The sequence below is a fragment of the Cnephaeus nilssonii genome (genome assembly GCF_951640355.1).
Source record: "Cnephaeus nilssonii genome assembly, chromosome: 2".
Classification (NCBI taxonomy): Eukaryota; Metazoa; Chordata; class Mammalia; order Chiroptera; family Vespertilionidae; genus Cnephaeus; species Cnephaeus nilssonii.
The window spans coordinates 12,973,730-12,988,611 of NC_137073.1; the positions used below are offsets into that span (position 1 = coordinate 12,973,730).

The 14,882-nt window shown below is 63.9% G+C and overlaps 1 protein-coding gene across 1 annotated transcript; it reads left to right on the plus strand.

Annotated features, from left to right (window-relative positions):
- Positions 1–5,786: 5,786 nt before the first annotated feature.
- Positions 5,787–11,010, plus strand: PRR35 (proline rich 35; the record flags this gene model as incomplete). The annotated part of the gene is made up of 3 exons (XM_079780292.1): positions 5,787–5,917; positions 8,973–10,108; positions 10,377–11,010. Exons 2-3 carry the CDS (start codon positions 9,012–9,014, stop codon positions 11,008–11,010), a joined length of 1,731 nt encoding a protein of 576 aa, XP_079636418.1. The 5' UTR covers positions 5,787–5,917; positions 8,973–9,011.
- Positions 11,011–14,882: the final 3,872 nt, after the last annotated feature.

Here is a 14,882-nt window from a genome sequence, read left to right on the forward strand (position 1 = left end):
CTGCGGGTTGCGACCTGCTACTGTCTGGCCCCGGGTCCCCTCCTGTTCATTCTGGGAGGCACCATCCTCATGTCACAGGTAGCAGCTAAGGCCAGCTCCCCCATCGGGTATGTGGTTTTTGGTCTCAGTCTAGGCTCCTCCCTGAATGAGGGGGGGCGGGTCTGGGGTACAGAGGCTGGCGCTCAGCAAGTGTAAGAGGCCTGTCACAGGCCAGCCTATCGAATGTGAAAGCAATTAAAGCCACCAGCAGTGTTCGCTCCAGGCGGGCCTCGGGCAGCGGGGGAGCTGCCACAACACATCTCACCTCGACGCCCAAAGACACCCGCCCTGATCCACCGCGGCTGTGCTGGCCGCCGGACCCTCTCCCGTGGGGTGGGGCCAGGCCTCGTAGACCCTCCAGCCGTCGGAAAGCTAGCTCGGTCACCCCTGCGGCGTTCCAGGCAGCCTGGACTAGTTCCAATGGTGCCTGGCATCCTTGTGGTGTCAGGCCAGGCAGCGGTCGTCACAGTGGGTCAGCCTGGAGACACCTGCTCACCCCAGCCGGCACCCCTCCCCTTGGACCCCAGCCTGTAGGGGAAGAGGTTCCAACAAGGAGAGAGTAAGAGAAGGGGCCAGGTGCCCCCAGCCCTGGAGGGCACAGTGTCCAAAGAGTTAGGGGGCCCCACAGGTAAGACCTTTAGTCATGACACTGAAGCTTGAGGGGCGTGCTGGCAGGCCAACCCCTAGAGGGGCTGAGGCCGCTGGTGGTGAGCGGGTGGGGAGGATGGGGAGCCAGCCCAGCCTGAGGGGTAAACCCCGGTTGTGCTCAGCCATACAGGGTGGCACCCGGACCCCAGGCCAGGGCGTGGACAGGGCAGATGACCACAGCAGGGGGATGGGGTACTGCCACCCTCCTCACTGTTGGGCTTGGCTCCACACCTCAGCCTGCTGTATCTCACCCTGTGACTGCTGGGGCTCCTGCTTCCAGGCACTCCTTGCTCCCCTTCTCTTCCCCACCCTCCCCCTTCCCAACACCCCTGGCCCCCTCCTCGTCTCTCTGCCACTTGGGTTGGCCCTGTGTGCCCCCACTACCCTCTATCCCGGCCCCTCTCCCAGGCTGTCTCTCTGCCCACCCATTGGCCAAGGCAGCCTTCCCAGGGCGGGCGGTGATGTGTTCTCACTTGTGAGGCATCCCTGTCAGAAGCACTTAGTGTACAAATTAGCCTCTGCCTCCCGCCTCCCTCTACACAGCTCTGGGCGCTGGACTGACAAGGCTGAGGCTCCCGGCCCTCTCCCGCCTGCCCCAGGGCTGGGGCGCCAAGCCCATGTGCACCCCTGGCCACCCACCCACAACCCAGAAGGAGGGTGGCCCCCAGCCGCCAGGGCTTCTCTCAAGGACCCAACCTGATCTGGATGGGACCACAGAGGGTGGGGCGTGCAGGGATATATCGGGGGCCAGCACCTGGATCCACCCCCTGTGTCAGGTCCCTGTTGAGAGCCATGAGGGACAGACTGGAGCCACGCAGAGGCTCTGCAGCCCCCACCCGCTGGCCAGCCTGCCACTCAGGCAGGAAAAATGGGCTGTGACAGGCCCAGGAAGGCCAGGCCCCGGGGGCCCGAGGAGCAGCGCACACAGCTCCTCTTCCAACATATGGTTGCTGTCGGCCTGGGGCGCTGCTTGGCCGGTGCTGGCTGAAGCTGGGTGGGGGCTCAGGGCCCAAGCCTCTCAATCCCACCCACCTGGCCAGGCTGCTCCCTCGATGACCCAAAGGCTCCTGCGCCAGTTCGCGTGCCTCCCACAATGGGGAGCTCGCTCCCGCTGCAGCCCTCCGTCACAGCGGTCAGGCACACCGAGTCTCCACACCCCACGCCAGAGTGGCTGGGGCCCTGGTGCATCTGGGGGTAGAGCACAGGGCGAGGGCAGCTAGTTGGCTGGCGCGGCCCATTTGAAGTAGGCACGGGACAGTCTGCTGGCCCAGGGAAGCAGATGCCGAGGCCTGCTAGGGTCCCTGGTAGCAGAAGCCCCCCAGCTGGGCCCCTTTCCTTCAGGGTGGGCCAGCTCCCCCCTCACAGATGCCCTGGGGAGCTCCCAGCCCTCCGTGTCATTGCAGTGTGCAGTGGCGTCGTGAACACTGGCTGGGATCCCCATCCACACGGTCACCCAGCCCCATCACTGGCTCTGCCCCTCCCCACCCCCCTGCTGTGGGCCCCCAGTGCTCTTGGGAGCAGTGACCTCAGGTATGACCGCCTTACGGCCACGCCCTGGGCCCACACCTCTCAGCCTTGGCTCCCTGAGGCCACCTCGAGTGGGCAAGGTGGAAGGAGTGCCAAGGAGGACCCATGCTCTGGGCCCTGGGGGCTTGTGAACACCAAGGTTGCATATGTCCCAGGGCTCATCAGCGAGTGGGTGAGCGAGCCATGGCCATCACCCTGCATGGTGCTGACCCCTCTCAGGGTCTGTCCCACCCTGCCTGGGGGCTCCCGCTGCCCCCACCCCCCATTCCTCTATCCACTGGGCAGGCTAACTCAGTCCCTACCCCTGCCCTAGCAAAAGCTGTGTGTGTGCCCTGAGGGGATGAGACAGGCCTACTGGGCACCGTGCCGCCGCCCCCTGCCTTCCCTGGGCCCCCTGTCCGTTCTACCCCTACACCCCACCCCCAGACACACACACAGGCGCTAATGGAGGTGACAGCGGGGGCTGTGGGCAAGTGGGGCAGAGGTTAATGGCCAAGGTGAGCTCTGACTGAGGGCAGGGGAAGGGGCTATGGGCCCCACACCACCCTGTTCCAGGACCCGCTGAGGAGAGAAGGCTGCTCCCCAGGACCTGGTGCCGGAAGCACCCAGAGACTAAGTAAGTCTCTACCACCCATTCCGCAAGTGAGGGCACCGAAGCAAGGGTTTCAGGACTCAGGGCAACATGGGGACCAAGCCCCATGCCAAGGGGGTGCCTGTCACTGCCTCAGGAGACAGACAGCCTCCCTGGGCCCAAGTTTACCCCAATATGTGGGGTGAGTCCCATTGGGCAGGTTATCACCCACCCCCACACCCCACTTGGGTGGAAAGTGGGACAGGCCCCAGGCACAATGTGTACCAGCTGTGAGGGAGCAGATGTGCCTGGAGAGCCTCGAGCAGAAAGCACAGGGTGTGGGGGCTGGCACTGCTGTCCTGGCCTCGCCCGGTCTCGGGTGGTGGGGACGGTCGTCGTGCACCTGATGGACTGGCCTGACATATGCACAGGCCCCTGGGCTGCAGCTGCAACCGAGCTCCCAGGACCTCCCCCACCACCCCAGAAAGCTTGGGGCCCACTTTCACCCCTGCACAGACCCCTCCTGGAAGCCCAGAAACATACCCAGGTCATGCCCCTTGGGTGCTGAGTTCCTCTGGAGGTGCTGCCATCTCTCCTCTCACCCAGATTTCTGGGGGGAAAAACAGCCGCAACAACAGCCACCATGGCTGGTGCTGAACTCACTTTCCGAGGCCGCCTCCTCCTTTTCCCAGAACCCAGTCCTAGTCTCTTCCCGGGGGGGGGGGGGGGGGGGGTCCTTGGGAGGTCCTTGGTCACCTGACTTCACTGGCCTGTTCATTCTGCGTGCTTTGAGCAAACTTTCTAATCCAATACCTTTCCCTCCCCTGGATGATGGCAACAGCCTCTAACCAGCCCATCCCCTGTGGTGGCAGCTGTGGCCTCTTAAAGGGGTCAGCCAGCGAGGGACAGGGAAGCACAAAGCTGTTTCTGGGACCACGTGGCCAAGATCAGGGGTCCCCACTCACACTGTCTCAAGGTGACCTGCGCCCACGGCCCTCTCTGGGCAGTGCCTGTGATGAGGGGCCTGGGCCTGGCTGGGCACGACCAGGGTTGGGTTTGTGTGCAAAGGAGCAGGCCTCTTGGCCCCCACTCTCCACAGGACTGCTGGCGTGACGGCTGCTCAAGCTGTCTCTCGGCCCGGGGCTGCCTGCACGGTCAGCTGGTCAGCCGGGCCAGGCCAGGCCGGCAGAGGGGAAAGCTGGCGTGCTGTGCCACCCACAGCAGCCCTTCCTGCTCCATGGACCTGAGGGGGAGAAATGGAACACCCCAAGTTGCATCAGGGAAGGTGGCACTGGAGCAGAAGGGAGACCGAACTGCACGCTCACCCTCACATCAGTGTCTTCACACTGGCTGCCCCCAGAACCTCGGGACGCTGTTCCTTATGAACACGTGTTGGTTGAACAAGGACACCTGTGCCAATAACTGGGCCATGGCCTGTCACCCTCCTGCACAAATTGGGAAACTGAGGCCTGGCTCACCGGGTCCAAGACATGCTAAACTCTGGATCCATTTTCTCTCCAGTTCTTTTCCCCATTCGAGATGGGACACCCAGAGACCCCTAGAGGGTACTCTTTCCTTCCCCTACGTACTCCTGTCCCCCAAACTGAGCTGGGGATACTCCAGGAAACCTGTAGCTGAGTCTACAGGGGAGCCAAGTGAACTCTCATGGGGCCCTCTGTGCCTCCACGGAGCCGGCCTGGAGCAGCACTCACCCCTTTGGCTGCAGATCCCATATGCAGCCCGAATGGCTCCATCACACATCTCCGGGTTAAGGTCCTTTCTCCTGAATGAGGCAGATTTGCTGGGAGAAACATGGCCTGGCTCTGTCCTGGCATGTCTGTGTCTATGTCCAGATGGAACTGGCTGGCCAGATGAATTTCCATGAGGACCCAGCTGAGAAGCAGGGGGACCCCAGACTTAAAATGTGATATCTTGGGAAATAATGTGGAAGCTGGTCTACCCTGGGTGGGGCTGGGAGCAGCTCCGGCCATGGGGACATCAGCGGGGATCATGGCGGGTCTGTGGATATACAAGCCTCTCTCTGGCCTCCCCCTCCCCTCCCCAGGCCCTCCAGCAGTGGAGAGGCGTGCAGACAGAAGGTGGAGGGCCTGGCTGTATAATCTTCCTGGGGCACCTGCCAGGGGAGTGAGGAGTCTGGGCTGGGACTGGAGGAGGTGGTAATGCTTTCAGGAAGTGGGGAGTGAATGTATGGGTCCGTGGGAAGGGCAAGGGTTTGGGGGTGCAGATCCATTCAGCCTCCTGTTTGGAGAAGAGGACACAGCACTGGAGGCATGGCTTGGCCAGGCAGAGCTGGCCAGAAAAGGATTCTTGTTCCACTGTCCCCTCACTGGGCTATGCCACTCAGCTCTGTGCTCCAGCCCTCCTAGGACTAGGCTCTGTCCCCTCCGGGGCTGGGCCTGTCCCCTCCTGGGCTGGGCTGCAGCACCGCCCCCCCCCCCCCCCACTCAAGGCTGGCTCTGTTCCCCACAGCACCCCCTGTCCTGGGGCTTGGCCCCTAGGCCCTGGCTCAGGCAGGCAGCTGTCAGGGGCCAGAGCCCTGCCCTGACGGATGAGTGCTGACGGCCCCTCTCCAGGTGCCCTCGGCCGCTGACACCCCATCAACACCGCTGCGGGGACCCCGGGAGACCTGGCCGCCTCTGCGCGCACCCCCGCGGCAGCCTGCAGGCGACGGGGGGCGGGGACGGTGCCAGGCGCCCCGCATTCGTCTGTACACCTGCGCCTCCACTCCTGGCTCCTCCGCGACGCTGCCCGTCCCTGGTGGTGCCACCGGTGTCACTGGCCACCGCTCTGTCCAGGAGTCACCGCGCTGCGGAGAGAGCTGGTCAGGTCCTGGGCGCGCCAGGCTGGTGAGTGCGCGCGAGGGGGTGACTGTGCGCGGGAGGAGGAGAGACGGGGGCTGGGGGAGAGCGGGTCACCTGGGGTGGCCAAGGGGAGACCGCAACCTGCAGTCGCTCTCCCCCTCCCCCGCTAGTCCGTGTTGGAGGTCGCAGCGCCCCCCGGAGCCCAGCGCGGCGGCGCACGCGCGGCCGCTCCTGCCGCCAACTTCAGTGGGTGCGAGGCGGCGTCGGGGGTACTCGGTCGGTGGTGGAGGCTTCGGGGACTCGCTGCCAAGTGAGTGACTGCAGACCGCGCGCGGTGGTGGTGGTGGTGGTGGTGGTGGTGGGCGGGGGGGGCGGCGGGCGCTCCCAGCATCGGGCCTCAGTTTCCCCCGCGGGAGTCCGTGTCGCTACCCCGAGAGCCTGAGCCGGTTTCGCGTGGGGTGGGGAGAAAAGGGTGCCGAGTGGGGAAGGAGCGAGAAGTTTCTGCCTGATCCTGGGGGCGACGTGCAGACTTCACGGGGCGCCGCGGGCTCTGTTCCGGCCGGGGCGCAGGTAGGGTGGGCGCGAGCTTCAGCGCAGCCGGCCAAGTTCAGGGGCCGCGTGGGGCCGGGCTGGGCGCCAGGGCAACGGGGGGGGGGGGGGCGCGGGGGCCACGGAGGGGGGACTCCGGGAGTATCCCAGACACTACTTTCCCCACTTCCCAGCGTCCAGGCTCCGTGCACGGGGATCAACTGAGCGAAGCAGCCCATCCCTATAGGAGGGCGCCCTCCAGGGTGAGGCTGGGGAGGGCAAGGGGGAGGGAGTTGGGGTCTTAAGGAGTAGCCTGCTCACCCCCTCTGCCCTACACCTTGTGGGGTGCTCCGGAGTCCCAAAGGGGCCGGCGGGATGGGTGAGCTGTAATCCCTTGGTGGCTAGTGGCTGCCCCAGGAGCTGCGTGTCCCTTCTCGCCTCCTGGGGTGCGGCCTCCTGCTCCTGGCCTGCCCCCAGTTCTCCCCCAGACAAGGAAAGGTTAGTGGGATCCGGGTGTCTGGGCTGGCACAATGTGGGCGCAGGCCCCTCTGGAAGCGTGCACCCAGTCACGGGTTGGGACACGTGTGCAAATGAATGTGCCTTTGGATGTATGTGGGTACGTGCTGGTGTCTGGGGGTGTCTCATGCTTGTGCACAAGTATGCCAGGTGGGTGTCAGGCATCCTCTGGGTCCCTGTGCAGTCAGCAGCTGCTGAGATGGTTCCTGGACAAGCCCCCCACTTGCTCCTCCTGAGTCCTGGGGCCCAGGAGGATACCCCCACCCCCACCCCCGAGTCCAGGGACTGGGCTGGGAGGTGAGGTGGGCGGTGGCACCAGGCAGCACAGCTGTGTGGCTCCCAGGGCTGGGTGATCGATGGCCCCAGCACAGCCGTCTCTGTCTCCCCAGCATACATGCCCATTTGTCATCCGTATCTTGGGGGGCTGGGGGCTGGGGCCTGCCTCTACACCCACCACTAAGTCCAGGGAGCCCTTTCCTGGTCCCAGCCCCCTCCTCCCCACCCCTCACCCCTTTTGGAGCCCCATCCCCTCCCAGATGTAGCCATCCGCAAACGGCTCCGCTCAGCTCTGCCTACCCTGCCTTCCACGTCCCGGCCTTGCCCTGCTAACCCCTCTCAAAGGCCTCTTCGCACGGGCGGCCTTCTCTGCCTCTCTGCTGTCCCCGCGGTGGGGGTGCCCACCCAGTGTTGGAGAGCAGCAGACGTGACTGCCTGCCATGTGCAGAGCCCGAAGGCCGGCAGGGAGAACAGCCTGCTCTCTGTGGCTGCCCGGCTGCCCCAGCCCCCTGCTTAACCCACGGGCCATCCCTGAGCCGGAGCAGGATGAGTGTGTCCGTCCACATCCATGAGAGTGTCTGTGACCGTGTGTGTAGTGTGTATGTATGTGTGGGCACATTGCACCTGCATGTGTCTGAGTGTCTGCTCACACCCCGCCTGCGCTCTGAGTGCATTCACATGCAGTTACCATGTCCACACTGAGTGTGGTGTGAGTCTTGTGGGTGCTTGTGCCGGACCCCATGAATTTTGGAGGTCCGCTCTCGTCCCACTCGGCCCAGAGGCGCGGAGTCTGTCCCTCCAGGCACTGAGTGAGAGCTCGACTAGAGCCGCACGCGTGAGTGTGCGCACACTCCCCTTGCGCCCCACGCAGGCACACGCCGGGGTGGTGGACAGCCCAGGTGGTGGCCCAGATGGAGTGCAGAACGGCTCTGAGTGAACATGCAGGGCACGGGAAGAGGAAGAGGTCTTGGCCGAGCTCGGCAACTGCAGGCTCGGCTGCTGACCTGCCCGAAGCCACCCAGATGGAGCCAGGCTGAGCAGGTGGCTGTGCTGTGGGGCCATGCTGTGACGTCCACGCCCCCCAGCCTGCCTACCCCGCGTGAGGCTGACCCCTCAGAAAGCTCGAGTGCCCAGTAGGAGCACACACTCATGCGTGTGCACACAGAGGCTCAGAGCCTTCTGCCGGCTGCTCATCTCAGTGGCTTTTCTCAGCTTCCTGGCACGAGCAGGGGGTCTTTGGAGGGAGTAAGACAAGGAAGAGCTGATGTCCCCCAGGACCAGGCCTGGTCATACTTAGCTCCTTCCAGTCACTCACCAATGCCCGCTGGGTAAACAGAAACAGGTCTGGATGGAATCACCCCAGAACTGGGCCTGCTGGGGGCTAGCTGGGCCTGAGGCCGAGATAAAATGCCAGATATCTAGTTAAACTTAAATTTCAGGTAAACAACAAATACTTTTTATAGTATGTTCCAAATATTGGCTAGATTAAAACAAGTATTTGTCATTTATTTGAGTCAGATGTAACTGAGCATCCTGCATTTCTTTTTGGTTTTGGTTTTGTATTGTTTTGTTAATCTACACCCAAGGATATTTTTCCCCATAGATATTTTAGAGAGAGTGGAAGGGAGGGAGGAAGGAGGTAGAGAGAGAGAGAGAGAGAGAGAGAAATATCGATGTAAGAGACACACATCGATTGGTTGCCTCACACACACACCCCGAAAGGGCAGAGATGGAACCTGCAACCCAGGTAGGTGCTCTTGACCAGGAATCGAACCCGAGACCCTTCTGTGTGGGCCGACGCTCTAGCCACTGAGCCCCACCAGCCAGGGCTGGACAGCCTGCATTTTTATCATCTACGCCTGGTGGCTCTAGAAGTGTGGGTGGAGAGGGACTGCAGGGTGAGGTGGGGAGGGGGTTCTAGGTCCGAACTACCTGTGAAAGGCAGGGAAGCCCAGGCTCAGGGAGGAGGCAATGCCATACCCGGCTTCCACCCCTGGCGCTCTGGGAGCCGACGGAGGCACTGACCAAGGCCCCCTCGTCTGCAGGTGGCCATGGTGCCGTGGCGGGTCCACTAGCAGGCTGCCATGTCCCGAGAGGTGGCGGGCTCATGCCGCCTGGGCTCCGGGGCGCGGGCGCGGGCACGGAAGCCCAAGAAGCCGCACTACATCCCGCGGCCCTGGGGGAAGCCCTACAATTACAAGTGCTTCCAGTGCCCGTTCACCTGCCTGGAGAAGTCGCACCTGTACAACCACATGAAGTACAGCCTCTGCAAGGACTCCCTCTCGCTGCTGCTGGACTCCCCCGACTGGGCATGCCGCCGTGCCCCTGCCACCCCCCGGCCCCTGGAGCCCGCTACAGACTGCCCCTCTGGCCCCACAGAACCGGGCAGGCGACCCCGAGGAGCTCGGCTCCCAGATGCTCCCGCCACGCCCGACCTCGTTGTCACTGACCTTCTCTCCCTGCACCGCTGTGGAGGGGGCCCCAAGCCAGAGGCTGAGGGGTCCCCAGAGACACCACCCCCTGCAGCCAAGGAGGCCCAGCAGGGTGTGGGCCTTGGAGGGCTGCTGGCTGAGTCATGGAAGCCAGGGCTGGGCAGGGGCCCCAGGAGCATGGCTGTGGTAGACTCAGCTGCAGTGGGCCCTGAGAGCAGTGTCCCCTGCTACCCTCCGCCCACCTCCAGCGAGTTCCCTGAGGCCCAGAGCCTCCAGCTGTCCCTGCTGGGAGTCAACTACCCTCTTGGCCCCAGCCTCTTTTCCTACCTGGGGCCCTCCCTGGCCACGGCAGCCCATATGCCCTTCCTGGGCTCAGCCAGCCCCCTGCTTCCCCCAGCCTCTGCCTTCCCTGCCCTGCAGCCCCTAGAGCGCCCCACCCCTATCCCCCGCCTGTACTACCCGCTGCTCCTGGAGCACAGCCTGGGGCTGCAGGCAGGCAAGGCTGCTGCCCCTGCCAAGGCTCCTGCTCCTCCCAAGGGACCCCCTGGGACGCTGGCCCCTGGGCTGTTAAAAGTGCCAGTACCTGGGCTGGGGAGGCCCTGGCCCTGTGGTGCCCCCAGGGACCCAGGGCAGGAGGGAGGGCTGGAGCTGGCTGCCCAGAGTGACCCCAAGAGGAAGCTGCCCCCGGGAAGCAGGCTGGAGCCCCCGAAGGCTCCCTCCAGCTTGGCCAACTTTGGTTCCCAGAGCAGGTAGGTGTCAGGGTTCCCCAGCCATGTTGGGGGGTGGGTTGAGGTTGGGGGAGGAGGGCTGGGCCTCTGTTCTGACTTCGTGTCCAGGAATATGTGCTTCAGGCCACAGGGAGGATACTGAGACCAGAGAGCCAGTCTGTCTGTCCTTCTGGGGTCCCGGGTCTCTAGGCCAGGGAGACAGACTGCACAGGGGGCACGAGAGAGAGTGGGGCAGAGGCTGGGGGGACAGGGGGGCAGCACAGCCTTCTGACCGGCTCCTACTCCCTAGCCTGCGGAATGGCCCCTCCGTGATTCTCTGGCCTGAGGACAAGGAGCCAGGCGACCCGGAGATCCTGGGCCCTGTTTCCCCGCTGCCCCAGCAGCCACCGGGCCTGGTGCTGGGGGGCCCTGGGCATGTGTGTGAGGACCTGACCCGGGCGCTCGGCGACTATGCTAGGGTGGAGCAGCGCCTGGGGCAGTTGGCACCTGCCAGGGGCCTGGCCCCACGGCCTCTGCGGGAGCAACTGGGCAAGATCCGCAGGGAGCTGCTCACCATCCACCAGGTGCTAGAGCAGGCCGTGCGGCCCCCAGACGTGCCACTCGACCTCTCGGTGAAACGGACGCCCTCCAAGGTGCCCGAGGTGTCCTCGGGGTCCTGGGGGCAACCAGAGCTGGGGTCTGTATTGGCCCAGGGAACCCCCAAGCCACCCAGGATGCTGGGCCCCACAGTGGCTGAGCCTTTCTCTGGCCATACCACCAAGTGTGAGGCTGACTCCAGTGTCCCTCCCCCGGGGCTCCCCCTCCCAGCCCCGGAGGACCCTGTCATTCCTGGCAGTAGCTGGGGCCCCCGTGGCAGGGCTGGGGGCTCCTGGCCTCCCGAGGCCGTCTCTGGCCTGCAGAGCTCCCCAGGGGCCGAGGTCTGAGCACAGCTCCGTAACAGACGGAGGCCCTTCCCCAACCCCATGCACACCACCTGGCCCCCTGCCCGCCTCCGCCCCGGGGGCTGAGACCTGGAGCCTGCCCAGCATGCCCGTGAACAGACCCCACCCGCCACGGCCGTGGCCTGTCTCTGGGGCCACACAGGGACAGCAGAGAGCTGCGGCTTTTTTATTGATCACAGCTGTGGACATTAAAATAGAAACCACCTTCACACACCCTGTCTGAGCCTCCTCTTTCCCTTGCTGCTCCGCTGTCACCATCGGGACACCGTCCCCCTGTGCAAATGTGCCAGCCGCGGGCATCTGGGTAGGCAGTGTCCTGGGGCCGCCCTGCCGGGTGTCCACCTTCGGATCCTAACCTGCCTCCTGTAGACTGGGCCCTCCCTGGAGGGGCAGAGTCTGGGGATAGAGTGGGGGGCTTTCCACTGGAAGGGGCAGAGCAAGGAGAAGCAGGTGAGCGGGTCAGACCAGTGTGTCCGCACACTGGTGGTGGGCAGGGCCTCCAGGCATGCCTCCAGCCCCTGTGTCTGGCAGGGCAGCCCTAATGTCAGATCCGTGCTGGAGGCTGCTCCCCCTGCAGTTAAAAGGTGCTCCCCACATCCTGTGGCCCGGGGCTGCTTGCCCAGCATGGCCTCCACTGGGCCCCTGCCAGCCCCTGCAGTCATGATAGGCATCGGGTGGCCTTCACAGCTCGCTGCCTCCCTCCCAGCACGGCCAGGCTAGACTTGGCCTTTCCCACAGGCTGGGGTGGGGGCAGGTAGGGAGGGGCTCCTAGGGGACCCTTGGACCCAGCTAATCACTTCTCTCCCTGGGAATTGGCCCACTCAGGAATAGCCCCGGGGAAGGCAGTTCCTGCCTGCGCCTGGCTCCCCCAAGCTGGACCAGCCGGGCTGGGGCCAGTCGGAGCAGGACCTGTGGCTGCCCCATTAACTGTACCGGGCATCAGATAGCATCGGCCACCCTCCCCACCAAGGGGCGTTAAGAGCCAGTGTCCAGAGGCGGGTGTAGGCCAGCCAGGCGGGGAGAGCTGTGAGTTGCAGACAGAGGCTGACCCTCCACCTTCCAGGGGCTTCCCAGAGGAGCTGCAGGGGACTGTGGGCTGAGTTAGGAAGTGTCCAGAGAACCCCCAGGTCCTGAGCCTTGGGCCTCCCATCGGCACCTGTAGGTGTCGTGTCTGCTGCTCCCTGATTTCTCATCACCCTCCGGGCAAACAGCCTGGCCCTGTTGGGGGCGATCACCCAGCTTCACCGGTGCAGAAATGGAAACAGAGAGACAGGACCCAACCTGCCCATTCTAGGGGTGCGGGGACACGATGGACCCCTGGAAGTCCTCCACCTGGCCCCTGGTCCTGCTGGGGGTCGGGGGGTGGGACCGCTTCATCTGCAGATATCTGCTCAGAGCCTTCTGAAGAGTGAGCCCATGCCTGACATCGCAGAAGGGTGTGGGGTGCGGACGGCTGTGGGGCCTCCCTGGGGAGGGGTTGGTTGCGCTAACCACGAGTGGCATCCAGCCAAGCAGGGGCAGCGGGAAGAATGGCCCAGAGGCCGGGGCAAAGGCCCCAAGGCAGGAATGTGGCAGCACTGGGCGTCCTTGGGGTTTAGCAGCGGAAGCGGAGTGTCAGGACTCCGTAGGGCCCAGTGGCTTCTCCTGCCCCCTCCTCCTTGCTCATGTCAAGGTGGCCCCTTCCACTCCCTCAGGCTCTGGTTTCCAACTAAAGAGGCTGCCGCTGGAGCAGGGTCCAAAGTCTGGCCCTGGGCAGGAGACCCTTCCCGCTGGCCTCCCTGGGTAAGGGCAGGTGGGGAGGCGTAGGACAGGACCCTGGCCTCATCCCTCGGCTGTTGGAAGTCTCCAGGGACTGTGTGGTACCAATGGGCAGGGGCTTGGGCTGTCCCCAAGAAGGGTCACTTTCCCTGCCTAAAGGAAGGAACGGTTTCATGGGCAAATGGGTTTGAGAAACACTCCTCATCTGTCACCCTCACCCTCATTGGGACATCTCAATGCCCACAAGCTCATTCAGGTCTCAGAGCAAAGCCCACAGCAACCTTCACGGTCCATGTCTCCCAGAACTGTATTCCAGGCATCATGCTGGGAAAATAGGACCTAGAGACAGCTGGCTGCTGGGTTTGGGGGCTGAACCAGGCTCAGGACCTGGTGGAACTGAGTTTGAATCCAGCTCCCTCACCTCCACCCCCATCTTCACGCCTCAGTTGCCTCCTCTGAAAATCAGAACACCAGCACTGCCTGGAAGGACACAGGGGAACTGAGGCAGCTGCTGCTCGGCACACCGCGGGGCACGCTTTCTCTAGCAGCCCCAAACTTGGCCCAACCATAGTAACTCGCTGGCACACCCACCTTCTGGCTTCCTGCTCTTTCCTTCTGGGCTTCCCCACCAGCTGGCCAGCTGCCCCCCAGGCCCTTCACTCGCTCTGGACCGTCCTGGAGACTCGGCTCACTCCTGGCTGCTCAGGCAGATCCCGGTGCCTGCAGGGCTGAGGGGGGCCCAGGGTCTGCACTGCTCCCTGGGTGGCCTGCTCTTCCTGAAAGCTGGAGCTGCTCCTGCATCTACGTGCTGTGCTGGACCTTGAGGGACGCTCTGTCTGCCACCTGTCCTGCCCGGTGCCAGAGTTCAGGGGCTTCGTGCCAGAGGATGTGGCTGTGACAGCTGCTGCGCTCATGGTGGTCGGTGAACTTGTCCACAGGGCTGTCCACGCAGTCCAGCACACTTCCCAAGCGCCCGAGGAACTGGGTGATGGTGGACACTTCCTGGCCCCTCGGGGGCTGGCTGTGGATGCCCTTGTCTGCTTCCCGGAGCTGTACATGGCTTCACATTGGGTCTGGAGGGGCCCTGCTGGGTGGGCCTGGGGTCTACAGGGGCTTTGTTGTGAGTGAGAAGTTTGGGGATACTTAGCTGTTCTGAAGTGCCTGCGAGCCACTGGGCTCCCGGGGGGCCTGACGGGCCATGGCTTTGGCAGCCTGTTGGGTGTGTCCCCTGATCTGGAGGGTAACGTTATTGTGGCAGACAAGCATCAGTGTCAGGTTGACCCTTTCCCTTGGGCTAGGACACCCATCTGCATGGTGTTCGAGGGGCCGGGGAAGCCCTTGGGCATGGTCTCTGGGCCCCAGAGCCAGCTCATGGTGATGGACGCAGGGGACAGCTACATGTAACACTCGTAGCTGGCCTGACCAGGTGGGCTCAGATGGCAGCAGCCCCCTCACTGTGCATGGGTCCAGCCCTTAGGCCTCCAGACCACCATGAGTGGTAGAGTCCTCCAGGGCCACCAGCCCTATCTTCCTGATCCTGCACATTTGCTGAGCGCCTAGTGGGCCAGGCCCTGGGCTGGCCTCCTATCTTCTCTTGGAGAGAATTCAGACTTTGTCAGCAGCCACAGATCAACTGCCTCCCAGCCTCCAAAGCTGGGTCCTCTCCATGCCCCAGTTCACTGTGCCCCAGAGCTCACCACTCCCATATCCACTCAGGCCCTGGCCCTCTGGCTCGGGGCCCAGGAGGCCTGAGCTTTTGGGACCAGCAGCTGAAGCATGGAGATCGTTGGCGTGTTGGACAAGCTGCCAGCACTTATCCAGGCAGGATCTCCCACCAAATGCCTCAGTCCTGGTCTCCTAATCAGTCACAGGCAGGCAGGGAGGGTGCGGCTGGGCTGGGTGTCCTGGACAGGGGTGCGGCTCCTCACAATCCCCATCCTCAGAGACGCCCCAGGTTCCGAGCCTCATGCAGCCTCTCTTGGCCCAGCTGAGGTAAGGGGGAGGCAAAGGAGGGGCTACCCTGGGTGTCACATGGCTGGATTGGGAGCCTTCGTGGACCTGGCCACTTCTCCCATGTGAGACTATCTCACAGGCTG